Source organism: Leptonychotes weddellii, chromosome 1 (assembly GCF_054177405.1).
Source record: "Leptonychotes weddellii isolate Sample4059 chromosome 1, ASM5417740v2, whole genome shotgun sequence".
Taxonomy (NCBI): Eukaryota; Metazoa; Chordata; class Mammalia; order Carnivora; family Phocidae; genus Leptonychotes; species Leptonychotes weddellii.
Window position 1 is genome coordinate 177,293,317 of NC_138369.1, and position 14,696 is coordinate 177,308,012.

The window sequence follows — 14,696 nt, forward strand, 5'->3', positions numbered from 1 at the left end:
GGGGCATGAGACCCTTGATCTCAGGGTTGTGGGTTTGAGCCCCACATTAAGTGTAGAGATTACTTTAAAATAAAATCTTAAAAAAATAAATAAATAAATAAAATGTCATCTAAATTGTGCTCTTACCAATAAGATTATGGTAGTGTTCTGATCAATATACATGCAAAAACATAGGGCTTCACCCTATTTGCAAACACTAACAATGTTTCTTCTGGATCCCTTTAATTTGGCTTGTTTTACCAGGAGCTTGATGATTTGAACCACTACTGATCTGCCTGTACTCAGGGATGTGAGGACACAGAATTGGGTCACCTGAGAAAAGAGGAAAATGGAGACAGAGAACTGGGTGGGATGTCCTCTGAGGACTGCTCTACTGAGCAAAGGCTTTGCAAGTCTCCCGGTGAAGGGCTCATAGCAGAGGACAGCTGTATTCAGCTTCTCTAAGGCTGCTTTAAACACTTGAGGCTGGGCTATCAAAAGCTTTGTTTTCTATAACAAAATGGAACAACTCCTGTGGAGTCTAAACACACATTCCCTCTGCATTACACCCACTCCTTTGCTTCATTATATCCAGGAGGACTAAGACAAAGAGATTTAGAATATACTTCATCCAAGCCAAGAAATACAGGCTCCATGTAAAATAGGAAGTTACAGCTGGATACGTATTGAACTTTTCTTATAAGCATGTGGTTCTAAGCTGTTTTTATGTTGAAGCTTTTTCCTGCCTCCCACTTGCGGAGCACACGCTGAAAGAGTCTACAGATTGCATCATTCTCTGTCATGAAGCCGTGGTGTCTAGTTATGCTTCGGTAACGAAGCGTTTGTATTTTGCCATCTGCATTAAAACTGCTAGAGGACATTTCAGTGAGATTCCCTATGGTTTATACAGCTGCTTGTTGAACATGAAAATTTAAGATATGATTAGATTCATATGGCCCTCTACTCATATAGCTTTTGAATTTTGATAAAGTGATAATATGCAGAAGAGCAATATTTTGAGGACTATCCATCATGAAATAAACATGGCACATCTTTTATAGTATTAGCTACTAGAAGACATTTTAAAATAAGACTTATATAACTGTGGACTCTGCTTTCTTTCTTTTTTTCAGATAATAAGGTTTCACTAGGAAGTAAACTTTTCAAGGTATCAATTTTAGAAAATTCCTGATTAACTCTAAAAGGTTTTGTTCTTTCTTAAAGGTCAAAGCATCTTTCGAAGATGTATGGATGCAGCTGGAGATATGGTGTCTTTGAAATTCTTTCATCATCAATATTCCAACTCTCTTAAGTACAGCAAATATGCCATTTATCCTTAATGTCATTATAGTTTTCTACAATATTACAAAATTTAGAGATGCTATGAAATTCATAAAAGAAATTTATTGTTTTTCACCCACTCAGGCCAACATCTCTGAAGCAAACATAAAGGGAAGATGCACGGTGTTACCAAAACCTATACAACATTATTTTTAAAAATTTGGAAACAGAGGAAAATCATCCATAATTTTGCCACCACGATTTAACAAGTAGCATCTTTATATAATCTCTTCTAGTCATTTGTGGTTTTTATACCCTTGTAGTCATGTAAAATGAGTATATGCTTTTTTACTTTGGATTATAACAGTCTTTTTCATTCTGCTACATATTCTTCATAAACTTTATTGTTAATGGCTGCCTATTATTCTGACTGTTCACTTATTTTGAGATTAACAATTTTTTATTATTATAAGTAATGGAAAGATGATTACCTTTTCACACATTGACTTTTTTATTATTATTTTGAATTAGTTCTTTAGAATAAGATTCCAGGAATCAACTAACTGGTTATCATTTAATATTTTGGTAATTTAATGTTAAAAAATAGTTCTTTATTTTATATTTCTTTGATAGTAGCTAGATTTGACATTGTTCTACAACTTGTTTACTGTCTGTAGTTTACTTACATTTTTCTTTTTTAAAGATTTTATTTATTTGAAAGAGAGAGCAAGCGGGGCAGGTGGGGAGATAAGGGATAAGCAGACTGCGCTGAGCTTGGAGCTGATGTGGGGCTCGATCTCATGACCCTGAGACCATGATCCTGAGATCATGACCTGAGCCAAGAGTCAGACATTCAACCAACTGAGCCACCCAGGTGCCCCTACTGTTTATTGGGTAATTGTTATTTGTTTTGGACTGGTAGTTTAAAAACTGGAATCTTAATTAGAATCAAGATATAATTAAGATAACAAGATATAAACAAGTATACAAAGGTATGTATCTTTTCTAGGTATCTTTCTAAAAATAACTGTCAAAATGGTTAATTATATTATTTTTACTTACTGACATACTGAAATTTAAAACTTGTATCTAACAAAATATATGGTTATCTTTTTTTATCTTTTCTCTATTGTTAAACTCAAAAATTTGTCTTCTCTTTTGGATATCTAATTCATAGCCAAACTATTTCTATTTATATATTTAAAGTTTCCTTATATCTGTTATTTTATTTGGTGTATTTTTGTGTCAAAGTTTATTTTTCTTAAGTTTTAAATTTTAGCTAAGCCAAATTATCTATGTGGTTTCTTAATCCTCATTTTTCACATTGTTTGTTCTCTCTCCTTTAGTTTGTTAAATTTTAATGTACTAGTTCTGTTCCAATGATCAAGACATATCTTTTTATACCATTAACACCTCATTTTAATTATTTATTAATTTAAATGGTTTTAATATCTGTAGGACAGGTGAATCTCATGACTTTTTTTGACATGTTTAAAAAAATTTTTATTGAGATATAATTGACATATAACATCATGCAAGTTTAAGGTGTACAACATATTGACTTGATATATTTATATACTGCAATATGATCACCACCTGTTAAATTAATTAAACAAGGAGACTCTTATACTGAGGTGGCTCTATTGTCATAGTGAGTAAACCAAAATGTAAGCCTGTAAATGCTTCAAAGTTACAAAATCAAAACACTAAGGACAACCAGTCACAAATTGCCAACTAGGCTTTAAGCTATAGCCAGTGAAATAATTTCCTTTCTTTGCTTCTACATTTTCTCTGTATAAGGCAGGGAACTCCTAATCATTTCCAGTATGGTGCTATCTGATTCAAATCAATTTTTGCTCAAATAAACTCTTAAAATGTCTAGTATGCCTCAATTTGTCTTTTAATACACCTTAGCATTAGCTTATGAGATTTTTAAAAAGATCTATTTATTTACTTTAGAGAGAGAGAGAACAAGTGGGAGGAGGGGCAGAGGGAGAGAATCTTCAAGCAGACTCTCGGCTGAGCACGCAGCTCCATGCGGGGTTCGATCCCACAACCCATGACATCATGCCTTGAGCAGAAACCAAGAGTCACACGCTCAACCGACTGAGCCATCCAGGCATTCCTAGCTTATGACATTTTAAAAGACAACTTCTAATATTATTGCTAGGAGCAAACCTTCTCCTCCACCCTCCCCCAAACCACACTACTCACAGTTTCCTTGAACCTTACTCGGAGCAGAAACCCACAGAGCTCCCAGCAAGACCTCCACTGCCTCCACTCCCACCACAAAGACCCAATCCTGCCCATTTCTCCTCAACAGTGGCTTAAGATGTAGTTCCCAAAAGGATGATACTATTAGAAGCTATCACTCCCCTTCCCCTCAGATAACATCAAGACAAGTCCAGTCATATTTTACATTCCTCTGTTACCATGAGGAAAAGCTCTTAGAACATCTTTCATTGTAGACCTCTAACTCTGGAAGGCTTTACACATAAAATCTCATTAATTTTCTAAACTTTCCCCACCCCCTTTCACTGTGCTCAAGAGACCACTATGTCTGTCCTCAGAAAAGCCCTTTGTGTCCTCTCTTTTCCATCTCTTTACATGTGACTCTAGCTCAGAATATGAGGAAGTCCTCTTCTAATTGTGTCTGTTTTCCAGAGAAATGAAATCTACTGAGAGTGAGAAAAGTAAGGTTTTTTTGTTGTTGTTGTTGTTTTGTTTTTTTAGCTTTGAGAAGAGAGAAGAATGCATGAGAGAGTAGTTCAGAGAGCAGAAGTGGACATTTACTGCACCTATTAAAGTCAGATTTTCCCCTGAGAGGGCAGCTTCCTCTGCAGCAGTACTAAATCAGAAGTATTCTTTCCCCCCACATCCTACATCCTGTAAGGCCAGAAGGTGCCCTGGGTGTTTTCTGGGATTCTCACAGCCATTTTTCAAACTATGGTCTATATTCTCTCCTTAAAAACCTGAGCTCTTTTGTAGCACACACCATGAGATTATACTACTTTCTACTCCTCCTTGTTAATATCTGTGGTGTGCTCTGCCCTAGACTCTCATTCATTGAAGATTTAGCATCAGGCCCATTATCTTTCTCTGCAACATAACTTTTATTAGTATTCTTGATGATTTCAACATTCATATGTTGAAGTAAATTTCTAGCCCCAAGATGGAGCTTGCTCCTGCCCAGGGTGCCACAGTAGCAAACCAAAACTTAGATAGCTTTCATGTCCCTGTGAAGCTCCACTTGATGGGAAACTTAGTATATCCACTCAGCTAATCCCCAAATATCAAGCCAACTCTGAGCTCTATACTTACTTCCTGTTCCTTCTCACCCCAAACAAGGTTAACTATGTGGCCCAAGCCAATCAGATATTTTCTGTTCTTCTCTTGTTTTTTATCTTTATCCTGTAGAAGCTCCCTGCCTTCCACCTATTTTGCAGTTCTCTGTACAAAGACCATCCACTTCATGAAGTATTAAACAGTTTGTTTGTATCATTAAGTTGTTTTCTTTAATCATTTTTTAAATATCTGGACTTTTTTGTGTTAAAAATCTTTTTCTCACCCTTGTACCTATGTAAATCTGACCACTACTCTTTATCTTTCTAGAATACACATTCCAATGTATCTTGAATCTCACCTAGATTTCCAGTTTTACTGATGACATTTAAAAAAGTTAATTTAAACCAATGTCACCTCTTTCCTGTCTTCATGTCTTTCTTTATTCAGCTTAGATTTATGGTCCATCACTAAAATTATTTCTGTGCATTTATCATCAACTTTCTTATCTCCTTTTCTCCCCGTTTCCTGACAAAACTCCAATCTTGATTAAATTCAACGTTTTGGCTCTCCCAGACTTGTATCTAGGAGCTTCATGTGGCTAGAGAAAAATGCACAATCATACTGACTGATCTCATTTTCAATGAAAGACTATATTCTTAAGTGTGGAGACTCTTGGCATTGCTTGGAAATTATGCATTCCTGTAGGTATTTCACCACCCCTCCATTCTCTGAGATTCCTTATCTACAAGCATCTCCTTACCTCACTTCCAGGATAAGACTTGCTTCTAATTTCAGTAAGAATATAGGCACAATCAGAAGAGAATATCGTCGTATCACCAAATCCTTTGATGAGTACACGAAAGTCTTCACATGTTCAGTACATATACTAATAAGGCAGCCCTCATTTGTGAATTCAATGATGCAAATAGTTTTTATTTCTTTTTTTAAAATTATTTATCTTAGAGAGAGAGAGAAAAAGAAAGAAATCGTGCACACGTGCATGAGTGGGGGGGAGGGGCAGAATCTGCAACCAGACTCCCGGGTGAGCATGGAGCACTATTCGGGGCTCGGCCCCATGATCCATGAGATCATGACCAGAGCCAAAACCAAGAGTTGGATGCTCAACTGACTAAGCCACCCAGGTGCCTCTAGAGTTTTGATTTCTTAATGAAATATTTCCAAAGATTTTAAAGACTACAAGTCAGTTATTTTATAGAATGTTCCTTAACCTGGGTTTGTCAGATCTTTTCTCATGTTTAGATTCAGGCTGTGAACTTTCAGCCAGAATCCTACACACATGAAGTTGTATCATCCTCAGAGTAATTAACACCCAAAGGTGCAAGATGTCCATCTGTCCTTTTTTGGTGATGTTAATCTTTACCCCCTGGTCAAGGTGTTGTCTGGTTTCTCCACTATGTAGTTACTATTTTTCTCTTTATAACTAGCAACAAATCTGGGGGTAAGACACTTTAAGACCATGCAAATGTCCTGCCGCACTGCAACCTCTCCCCCCAAATTTAATGCCCATTAATGACTCTTGTCCCAAACTTTTCTTATGATGGTTTTAAAATGATGATTTTTCCAATTCCACAACTCCTTTCAATATGTATCCTTTGTCATTTTTCTGTTCCCCAGAACCTCCCCTCTTTCTCCATGGTTTACCTAAATCTGTCTATCATCTATCTATCATCTATCTATCTATCATCTATTATCTATCTATCATCTCTCTATCTATCTATCATCTATCTATCTATCATCTATCTATCTATCTATCTATCTATCTATCTATCTATCTATCTATTTATCTATCTATATCATCTATCCATCATCTATCAATCACCAGGGGACTCAATAATGGACTTCAGATCACAAATTTCTTGATAGCATTGAAATCTCTTGTTTTCCTTTAACCAAAGGAATTTTGGTTAAAAATAATTTGATTTTTACATTTTTGCCAAGCCTTCTGTTACAGTCTTTCTGTATTGTTTTCTTTCAAGTGTGTATCATCCAAATCTATTTTTTTAAAGGGTTAACATGATCACTTTCTTTTGTTTACATTGAAATTCTGAAGAGTATTGGAAATATAAGACTTGACAAATAATTTTTATTTTCACACTAGCAGTTTTTTAAAATATTTATATTTGAACAAGACACTGTTCATTCTACCCAACATAACAGGAATAAAAAACTATTTTGGAAGATCACTGTCCAACAAATGATCAGGTGTAGCAGATCACATTTTCTCAGTAATCTCCTCCCCAGGGCACAGCAATAATCTCCACTGTAGGTATCCCCACTGAGCACTTTCACCAAGACTTTCACCAAGGAATATTACCTTGGCTAAATTATTTTCTACTCATGTTATGTGGCCCCCAGGCTGAAGGACTACTATACAATAAATTGAGTTGTTATCTCATTTATCACAAAGTTAATTAATTATTGTGGATAAAAATATTTTATATTTCCAAGGATGAAAGATTTTGAAAAGCATTCAATACCTGCTCTGTGTTTTTTCCTATCTTTTAAGTAAAAGCTTAATTAGTGACTTTGAGAAGGAAATGAGAAGTAATCAGCACATTATGCTTTCTGAAGATCTAGCTTTTTTGTGGTAAAAATGCTTCCACCATAAGGTTTATGATGTTTCTCACATTATTCAGTTCCCAGAACAATGCATTTACTGAAAATGTAACATGCTGCTGTGATCTACCAGTATAAATGATGCCACTCGAAAGTTTTAAAAACATGTTTCCATGCATGAAATAGAAACCTCAAACCCAGGAAAACACAAGCCCTCACATTAAAATATTTTGTATCTTCTCTTCTAATTTTATAAAAAATATTTTTTAATGTTTTAAAGTGTTTAATGTTCAATTTTAACTAAACTTTTTTTGATTGAGCAAAAGTGTATCTGGAATGTTATCTTCTCTCCAATTAATGTCTCCCAACTCTCCTCTGTTTTCTTGACTTATGGGTTGACCAGGTAAAAATGGGGAGATGTGAAGAATAAAAAATAGTTCCCCCTATTTTTTCCTTATACCTTAGTTCTAACATCATTACACTAATCCCAACAATATTTTTAGTAAGTTGGAAAGAAAAATTGTGAATTGCTTTTGTAGTGAGTAAAAGTTACATATTCCAGGGTGGAATTTAAGATAAATTCCTTGGGTTTTGATATATATCTAAATCAGATCTTGTCATGAGTTGTGTTCCTCACTTGTTCAGATGTGTCTGCTGAGTGCCCATTATGTGCCAGTCCTGGTATTATAATTGGGATTGGGTGGTGAACAGAAGAGATCACGATTCCTGCCTTGTGGAGCTAGGAGGAAGGGATGGACAATGAACAATAAATATAACAATTGGACAAACTATATGGTATCTTAGAAGATTAAGAGCACTCTGGAAAAAAATAGAGTAGGCTAAGGAGGACACAATGGGGAGGGATATAATACAATCTTTTTTTTAAAATTTTTTTTAAATTTTATTTTATTATGTTATGTTAATCACCATACATCACATCATTTGTTTCTGATGTAGTGTTCCATGATTCATTGTTTGCGTATAACACCCAGTGCTCCATGCACAACGTGCCCTCTTTAATACCCATCACCAGGCTAACTCATCCCCCCACCCCTCTCCCCTTTAGAACCCTCAGTTTGTTTCTCAGAGTCCATAGTCTCTCATGGTTCATCTCCCCCTCCGATTCCCCCCCTTCATTTTCCCTTCCTACTTAATCTTCTTTTTTTTTTTTTTTTTAAAATATAAAGTATTATTTGTTTCAGAGGTACAGGTCTGTGATTCAACAGTCTTACACAATTCATAGGGCTCACCTAGCACATATCTTCCCCAATGTCTATCACCCAGCCGCCCCATCCCTCCCACAACCCACCACTCCAGCAACCCTCAGTTTGTTTCCTGAGATTAAGAATTCCTCATATCAGTGCAATCATATGATACATGTCTTTCTCTGACTGACTTATTTCGCTCAGCATAATACTCTCTGCTTCCATCCATGTCATTGCAAATGGCAAGATTTCATTTTTTTTGATGGCTGGGATATAATACAATCTTAAATAGAACAGAGCAGGCCTCATTCAGGAGGTGATCTTTGATCGAAAAGTTGAATTAAGTGAGGGAGTCCATGTTCTAGGCAGAGCCTTAAGATGGGAGTGTGTCCCGTTGTGTTCACAGAGCACGTGGAGTGTGTTTCTTTGTTCACAAAAGTGTGTGACTGGAGGCAGAGTGGCAAGAGGGAGTAGAGAAGAAAATGAACTCAGAGAAATAAAAAGAGGAGCAAATTCATGCATTGCCTTGCAGGCCCTGGTTAGGAATTTGCTTTTTACTCTGGATAAAATGAGGAACCACTGGCTTTTTCCTTCTCTGGAGAAAATGGAAAGCCATTGGAAGATTTTGAACAGACGAATGATATAATTTGACATCTACTTTAAAAGGCTCAATCTGGCTACTGGGTTTAGAATAGATCCCTGAGGGCCAAAGGTAGCTGCTAGAAGAGCAGTTAGGATGTTATCACAGCAAAGCAGGTGAGAGCTGAGGGTGGCTCCCACCAGGGAAAGAGCAATGGGGACTGTGAGTAGTCAGATACATATATACTTTGAAGATGGGACTGGAAGTTTTCCTAGTATGTTGCACATAGGTTTGACAGAGGCGAGGAGTCAAAGATGACTCCAAGGTTTTGGCCTGAGCTACTAGAAGTCCAGAGATGCCATCAGTTGAGAGGATAAAGGCTGTGAGTGGAGGTTTGGGATGATGATCAGAAGTATAGCATTGAACACGTTCAACTTGAGATAGCTATAAGACATCCAATCTGAGATGTCCAGTAGGCAGTGGGACAAATGCATCTGAAATTCAGGAAGGAGGTTCGGAATGGAAATTTATAGTTTTGGGAGGTATTAGCATATAAATAGTACTTAATACCATGAGGCCAAATGATATAACCAAAGAAGTAAGTGTAGATACAGTCTAGAAAAAGACACAAGTCTGATCCTCGAGACACTCCAATGAGGATATTGGAGAAGAGGAGGAACTGACAAAAGAGGAACAGGAGAAATGATCATTCTCACATTCATCTGAAATTTGTTCCCTTAAGTTGAAGATGATAGGGAAAAAGTTAAGAGAGGAAGGGTCATTAGGGAATTGAAACATGGGGCAGATTGCATGTAAAAGGGACACTCTTCTCTAAAGGGGCTGAGGAAGGACATGGCTCTGGATAGGAAATTATCTTTCTAAGAATGTGTTAAATTCAAAACTTGACTCCTTTTTATATGTCAAATGGTACATATACAGACTGTCTTAGAAAGCACTACTGAGTAATTACCTAATGCAAATTGCAGTATTTTGTTTATGGAGTCATATGTATTCAATATATTTATATGTAGAACTTCTAGCAGATTCTCAACAAATAACGTGTTGAACTCTTAATGTATCACCTTTGTTCTTTGTTGAGAATGTTCATATTATGTTAAAACTGTTTTCCTTGCATACAGAGGACACATAAAAACTTTATTCAATCCTTTTTCTTAAGACATACATACCTATTAAATCCGATGCCAGTTTGTTAAGACATGTCACTTACACTTTATAATTACTACTCAGAACTTTGGCAGGTAAAGTGGGTGTGAACTGTCTATTTCTCTTAACTCTGGCTGGTTGGGAATTGTAGTCAATAAGACAAGCATTAAAAATATGAATACCTTCAAATATGAGCTAGATTTTATTACTTGGATCTAAGTAATCTTCATGGAAAGCTAGAGCTTCAGTCTACATTAATTTAGAAATGCCCTACATTCTTGGAGATCATTGCATTGAAAGTCTTCAATGTTTCCTCTCTCCAAGGAGTAAAGCGTAACTAACAAATCTGACTCTTCCTTCAGAAGGAGTGAGCGATTGTGCTTACCAGGATAGGAGGAAATGGCATTGATGTGGGTGGTCCTGATGACGCCCACGCGGGTCCCGCGGTTGTTTTTCATACACATGCAGATACATATGGCAATTCCAGCGATGACCCCCATGATGAATACAATTCCAAACACTATGCCAGCAATTGCTGTACCCCTAAAAAAGGAAAACAAAAGTACATTTGTTGAAAAAGCTCATAAGCCTTTCAAATACACATCCGTAACTATATGACAAATGCTCTTTGGCGAATCTCCTTAAGGATAATGTAAAAAAAAAAAAAAGGTGATTCCCTGAATCAGTCAAGTAAATCGTCTTGTGTATTTCAGTAGATAAGAAAAAGCTGTAAGCTCTCAGGGAATCTAACCTATCATTCAGATTCTGATCTTAGAAATCCGTGTATTTATACAAAACACAATTATTCAGATACACTCTAAAATAATAATTTAAAAAACCATTCTGCTGTTAACTTGAACAGCAAAGAATTTATTGTCTGTGAGTACACATTAACTGAAAACAACTTGATAAATGTCAAAATAGTAAATAAAATTTAACATTTATCTTTCTTAAAACTATTCACAAAGTAGAACTGGAATTTTTTTTTCTTAACAGAACAGAGAAAAACAAACCAAATGTTTTTTTAAGAAATTATTCAGAAAACAGTTATGACAAATGGTATTCTCATTAAATTCAGGAGCAATGCAAGCAAAACCTCTATTCTGTTAATGTTATGTTTTTCTCCAGGTTTTATCTCTCACAACAAAATCATAGAAAGAAAAAATACTGCATGCAAGAGTCAACATTACCATTATGTGTAGATAATATGATTTGTAGGAGTCTACATTTGTTCACATTTTGGAAAGTAATGGAGAAATCTTTGTGAAAAGATGTAGATTTTCAACCAGCAGTATCATTTCTAGCAATGCTTTCTGAGGAAAGACAGCACATGTGGGCACAAATAATGTAATAAGAATGTTTGCCAATATATTGTTGCTGATAGCAAGATATCAGAAACACCCTAATATCCAAATGACAAAAAAGAAAAAATAATAATGATAGACCAGAGAATGAATCCTATACAGTGATTGAGAAGGGTGAAGAGGTCCACGTGTATTGAGGTGAAATGTTCATGATAGATGGTTAACTCAATAATAATACTACAAATGAAAAGGCAAATATCAACAATACCTGTATTAATAGAATGATTGCAAGGAGAAAATTGTATTTTTAAATTTCAAATTTTTGAATGTATATATAATGATTATCTTATAGATATGAAAAAATGAAGAAAATTTTTACTTTCTAATTTGGGTATCCCGTCCCCAGAAGTAACCATTTCAGCTCTTTCAAACATTGTTTTAGTACCTTTTTTTTTTAAAGATTTTATTTATTTATTTGAGAGAGAGAGAGCACGTGTGAGCATGAGCAGGGGGAGGGGCAGAGGAGGAGGGACCAGCAGACTCCCTGCTGACCTTGGAGCCTGATGCCGGGCTCAATCCCAGGACCCTGAGATCCTGACCTGAGATGAAATCAGACACTTAACCGACTGAGCCACCCAGGCACCCCTGTTTTAGTAACTTTCTTCCTATTTCTCAGTAATACAATTACATTCTTTTATTTTTTTAAATTTTGTATTTACATATTATCTGTTGGCTCCTCTTACAGTATTTGGGAATTTAGATCCCACAGACAAACTTTATCCTTGGTTAAATCAGTCATCAGTTTATATTACCAACTCATTGCTTACTGCTGAGCCAAGCAAGGCACCATGGTTACCTTTCATTTCTCTTACACTTACTTTGTTTAAGGAATTTCCATGAGTTCCCATCTTTCCATATGTCTGTTGTTTTCCCACCCCCCCGACCAAGGTCTTAGAAAATTTTTGAACAATTATCAGAAGTTCTTAACATTTTCTTTTTACTACTACTATTATGAAATTGCATAATGTGCTTGGATTTTTTTTTTTAATTATTTTTCCAGTCCCTTAGGATTTTTCATGTCTGGAGACTCATTCTTCAGTTCTTGAAACTGTGCCATAAATGGATAATTTCATTTCCACCATTTTATCTGTTTCTCTTTCTGGAAGCCTATTCTGAAAGAACTTTCGGGATAACTTCTCTAATTTTTCTGATCTCTGTTTTCTTGAACTACTCTCTGGGGAATTTCATTGACTTTACCTTCCAAAGTTTTGTTGAACTTTCAGCTAGTATACGTTTAATTTCTGGGTGCTCTATCTTATCCTCCAGGGTACCCACCTCCCTATTTTATAGTGTCCTGTTTTGCTTTCATTGATATAGTTTCTCCTCTTAATCCCTGAAGGTAATAATGACATATATATTTTTAAACTTTCTCTACTTTTTGTATTTCTTCTGTCCTGTTTAGTTTCCTTTTTATTGATTATTTTGATCTGTTTCATGTTTGACATTTTCCTTAAATGTCTGGTGATCCTGAATCTTCTGCTCTTTAAAAAAGAGGCACAGAAGAGCTGCTTGGAAGTTCACTGTGGCCATCTACCATTGCACAGGTGAAATCCACAGTCTCAGAGTTCCCATAGTTATTTCATTGGGGCTGTTCATTTTTCCCCTTAAAAGGATCCTCCAATTTCATGTACGAGCCAGCATGACACTTTGCCGGAGCCTAGGGTTTTACCTATAAAGGTATGAATTTCCGTAAGATCCTGGTGCTTTTAGCTCAGAGACTCAGTCTCACTCTGCTGTGACAGTGGGGCCATTCAGAAGAAGTCTTCAGTAACAACATTTCTGTGGTTTAAAAGCATGATTTCTAGGGGTGCCTGGGTGGCTCAGTCGTTAAGCGTCTGCCTTCGGCTCAGGTCATGATCCCAGGGTCTTGGGATCGAGCCCCGCATTGGGCTCCCTGCTCTGCGTGGAGCCTGCTTCTCCCTCTCCCACTCCCCCTGCTTGTGTTCCCTCTCTCGCTGTGTCTCTCTCTGTCAAATAAATAAATAAAATCTTTAAAAAAAATAAAAGCATGATTTCTAAAGCCAGACTGCCTAGGTTCCAACTGTTCTTTGGGCAAGTTGCTGAACACCTCCCACCCCCCTAATTTTCTTATTAATTAAATGAAGGTCAGCTTGACGCTTATCTGACTCTCCTCTCAAATTTCATATCATGAAATATCTGTACCCCTAGACTCATTTGTCAGGTAAATAATTTCTTATTTTTGTGCCATATACATATCTATCCTACACTTTTGTAAGACAGGTCTGTAATTCTCTTTCCAAACCCTTGGGGCCAGATCTATCTCATAGGTCAGAAATTTTAAGATTTTGGAAAGGGAATATTGTACATATATCATATATTGTAGGACACTTCCAGGGCCAGCACACATACAATCCTGAGCACACATACATTTACATTTCTGCAGTAAAGAAGAGAATATTAACAGCCATAGATTACATAGAGCCGAGAAAAAAGCCTTAGGTTCCTTTGGGTCCAGTCTTGCCACCAAGTCAGTTACATAAAACATTTCACTTTCCAGAGTTGTTTTTTGTTTTGAGGATTTCAAAATTGCAGATAAGGAGTTGTGAACCTGTATTTGTACTTCTCACAAGAGATTTTCTATTTATGACTTTTCCCACTCTTAAAAAAAAGGATACCACTAAAAATTCCAATAGACTCTTTTAAAATATTCCTACACACATTTTAACTATGTTAGTAAATTATGAAAGCAGAATGTGAGACATATTTGGATGTGCTGTGATTAGTAATTAAAAAATGGTAGAGTCCAGAAGCTTAATAAATAAGCCTTTTCAAAAAAGAGAGATGTATGAAAGAGCCAACATGTCCATCGACAGATGAATGGATAAAGATGTGGTATATATATACAATGGAATATTATGCAGCCATCAAAAGGAATGAAATCTTGCCATTTGCAATGACGTGGATGGAACTGGAAGGTATTATGCTGAGTGAAATAAGTCAATCAGAGAAAGACAAATTTCATATCATGAAATATCTGTACCCCTGGACTCATTTGTCAGATATTAGGAATTCTTAATCTCAGGAAACAAAGTGAGGGTTGCTGGAGTGGTGGGGGGTGGGAGTGATGGGGTGGCTGGGTGATAGACATTGGGGAGGGTATGTGCTATGGTGAGCGCTGTGAATTGTGTAAGACTGTTGAATCACAGACCTGTACCTCTGAAACAAATAATACATTATATGTTAAAAAAAAAAGAAGAAGAAGATAACAAGAAGGGAAGAATGAAGGAGGGGAAATCGGAG

The 14,696-nt window shown here is 36.2% G+C and overlaps 1 protein-coding gene and 1 long non-coding RNA gene across 4 annotated transcripts in view; one reads left to right on the forward strand and one right to left on the reverse strand.

Annotated features, from left to right (window-relative positions):
* Positions 1-3,403, forward strand: part of LOC115942859 (uncharacterized) — a 230,713-nt gene extending 227,310 nt beyond the window's left edge. Inside the window, exons 6-7 of one of the 2 annotated variants that reach the window (XR_014139822.1) lie at positions 1,204-1,291; positions 1,405-3,403. This is a non-coding gene — a long non-coding RNA (uncharacterized LOC115942859). Of the gene's footprint in view, positions 1-1,203 lie in introns of both variants that reach the window. The other variant, XR_014139821.1, reaches the window with a different exon arrangement.
* Positions 1-14,696, reverse strand: part of CYYR1 (cysteine and tyrosine rich 1) — a 183,347-nt gene that overhangs the window by 88,740 nt on the left and 79,911 nt on the right. For both annotated transcript variants that reach the window (XM_081802351.1, XM_006738963.3), the window contains one exon: positions 10,457-10,614. In XM_081802351.1, coding sequence (XP_081658477.1) covers positions 10,457-10,614 — 158 coding nt within the window. The remainder of the gene's footprint in view (positions 1-10,456; positions 10,615-14,696) is intronic.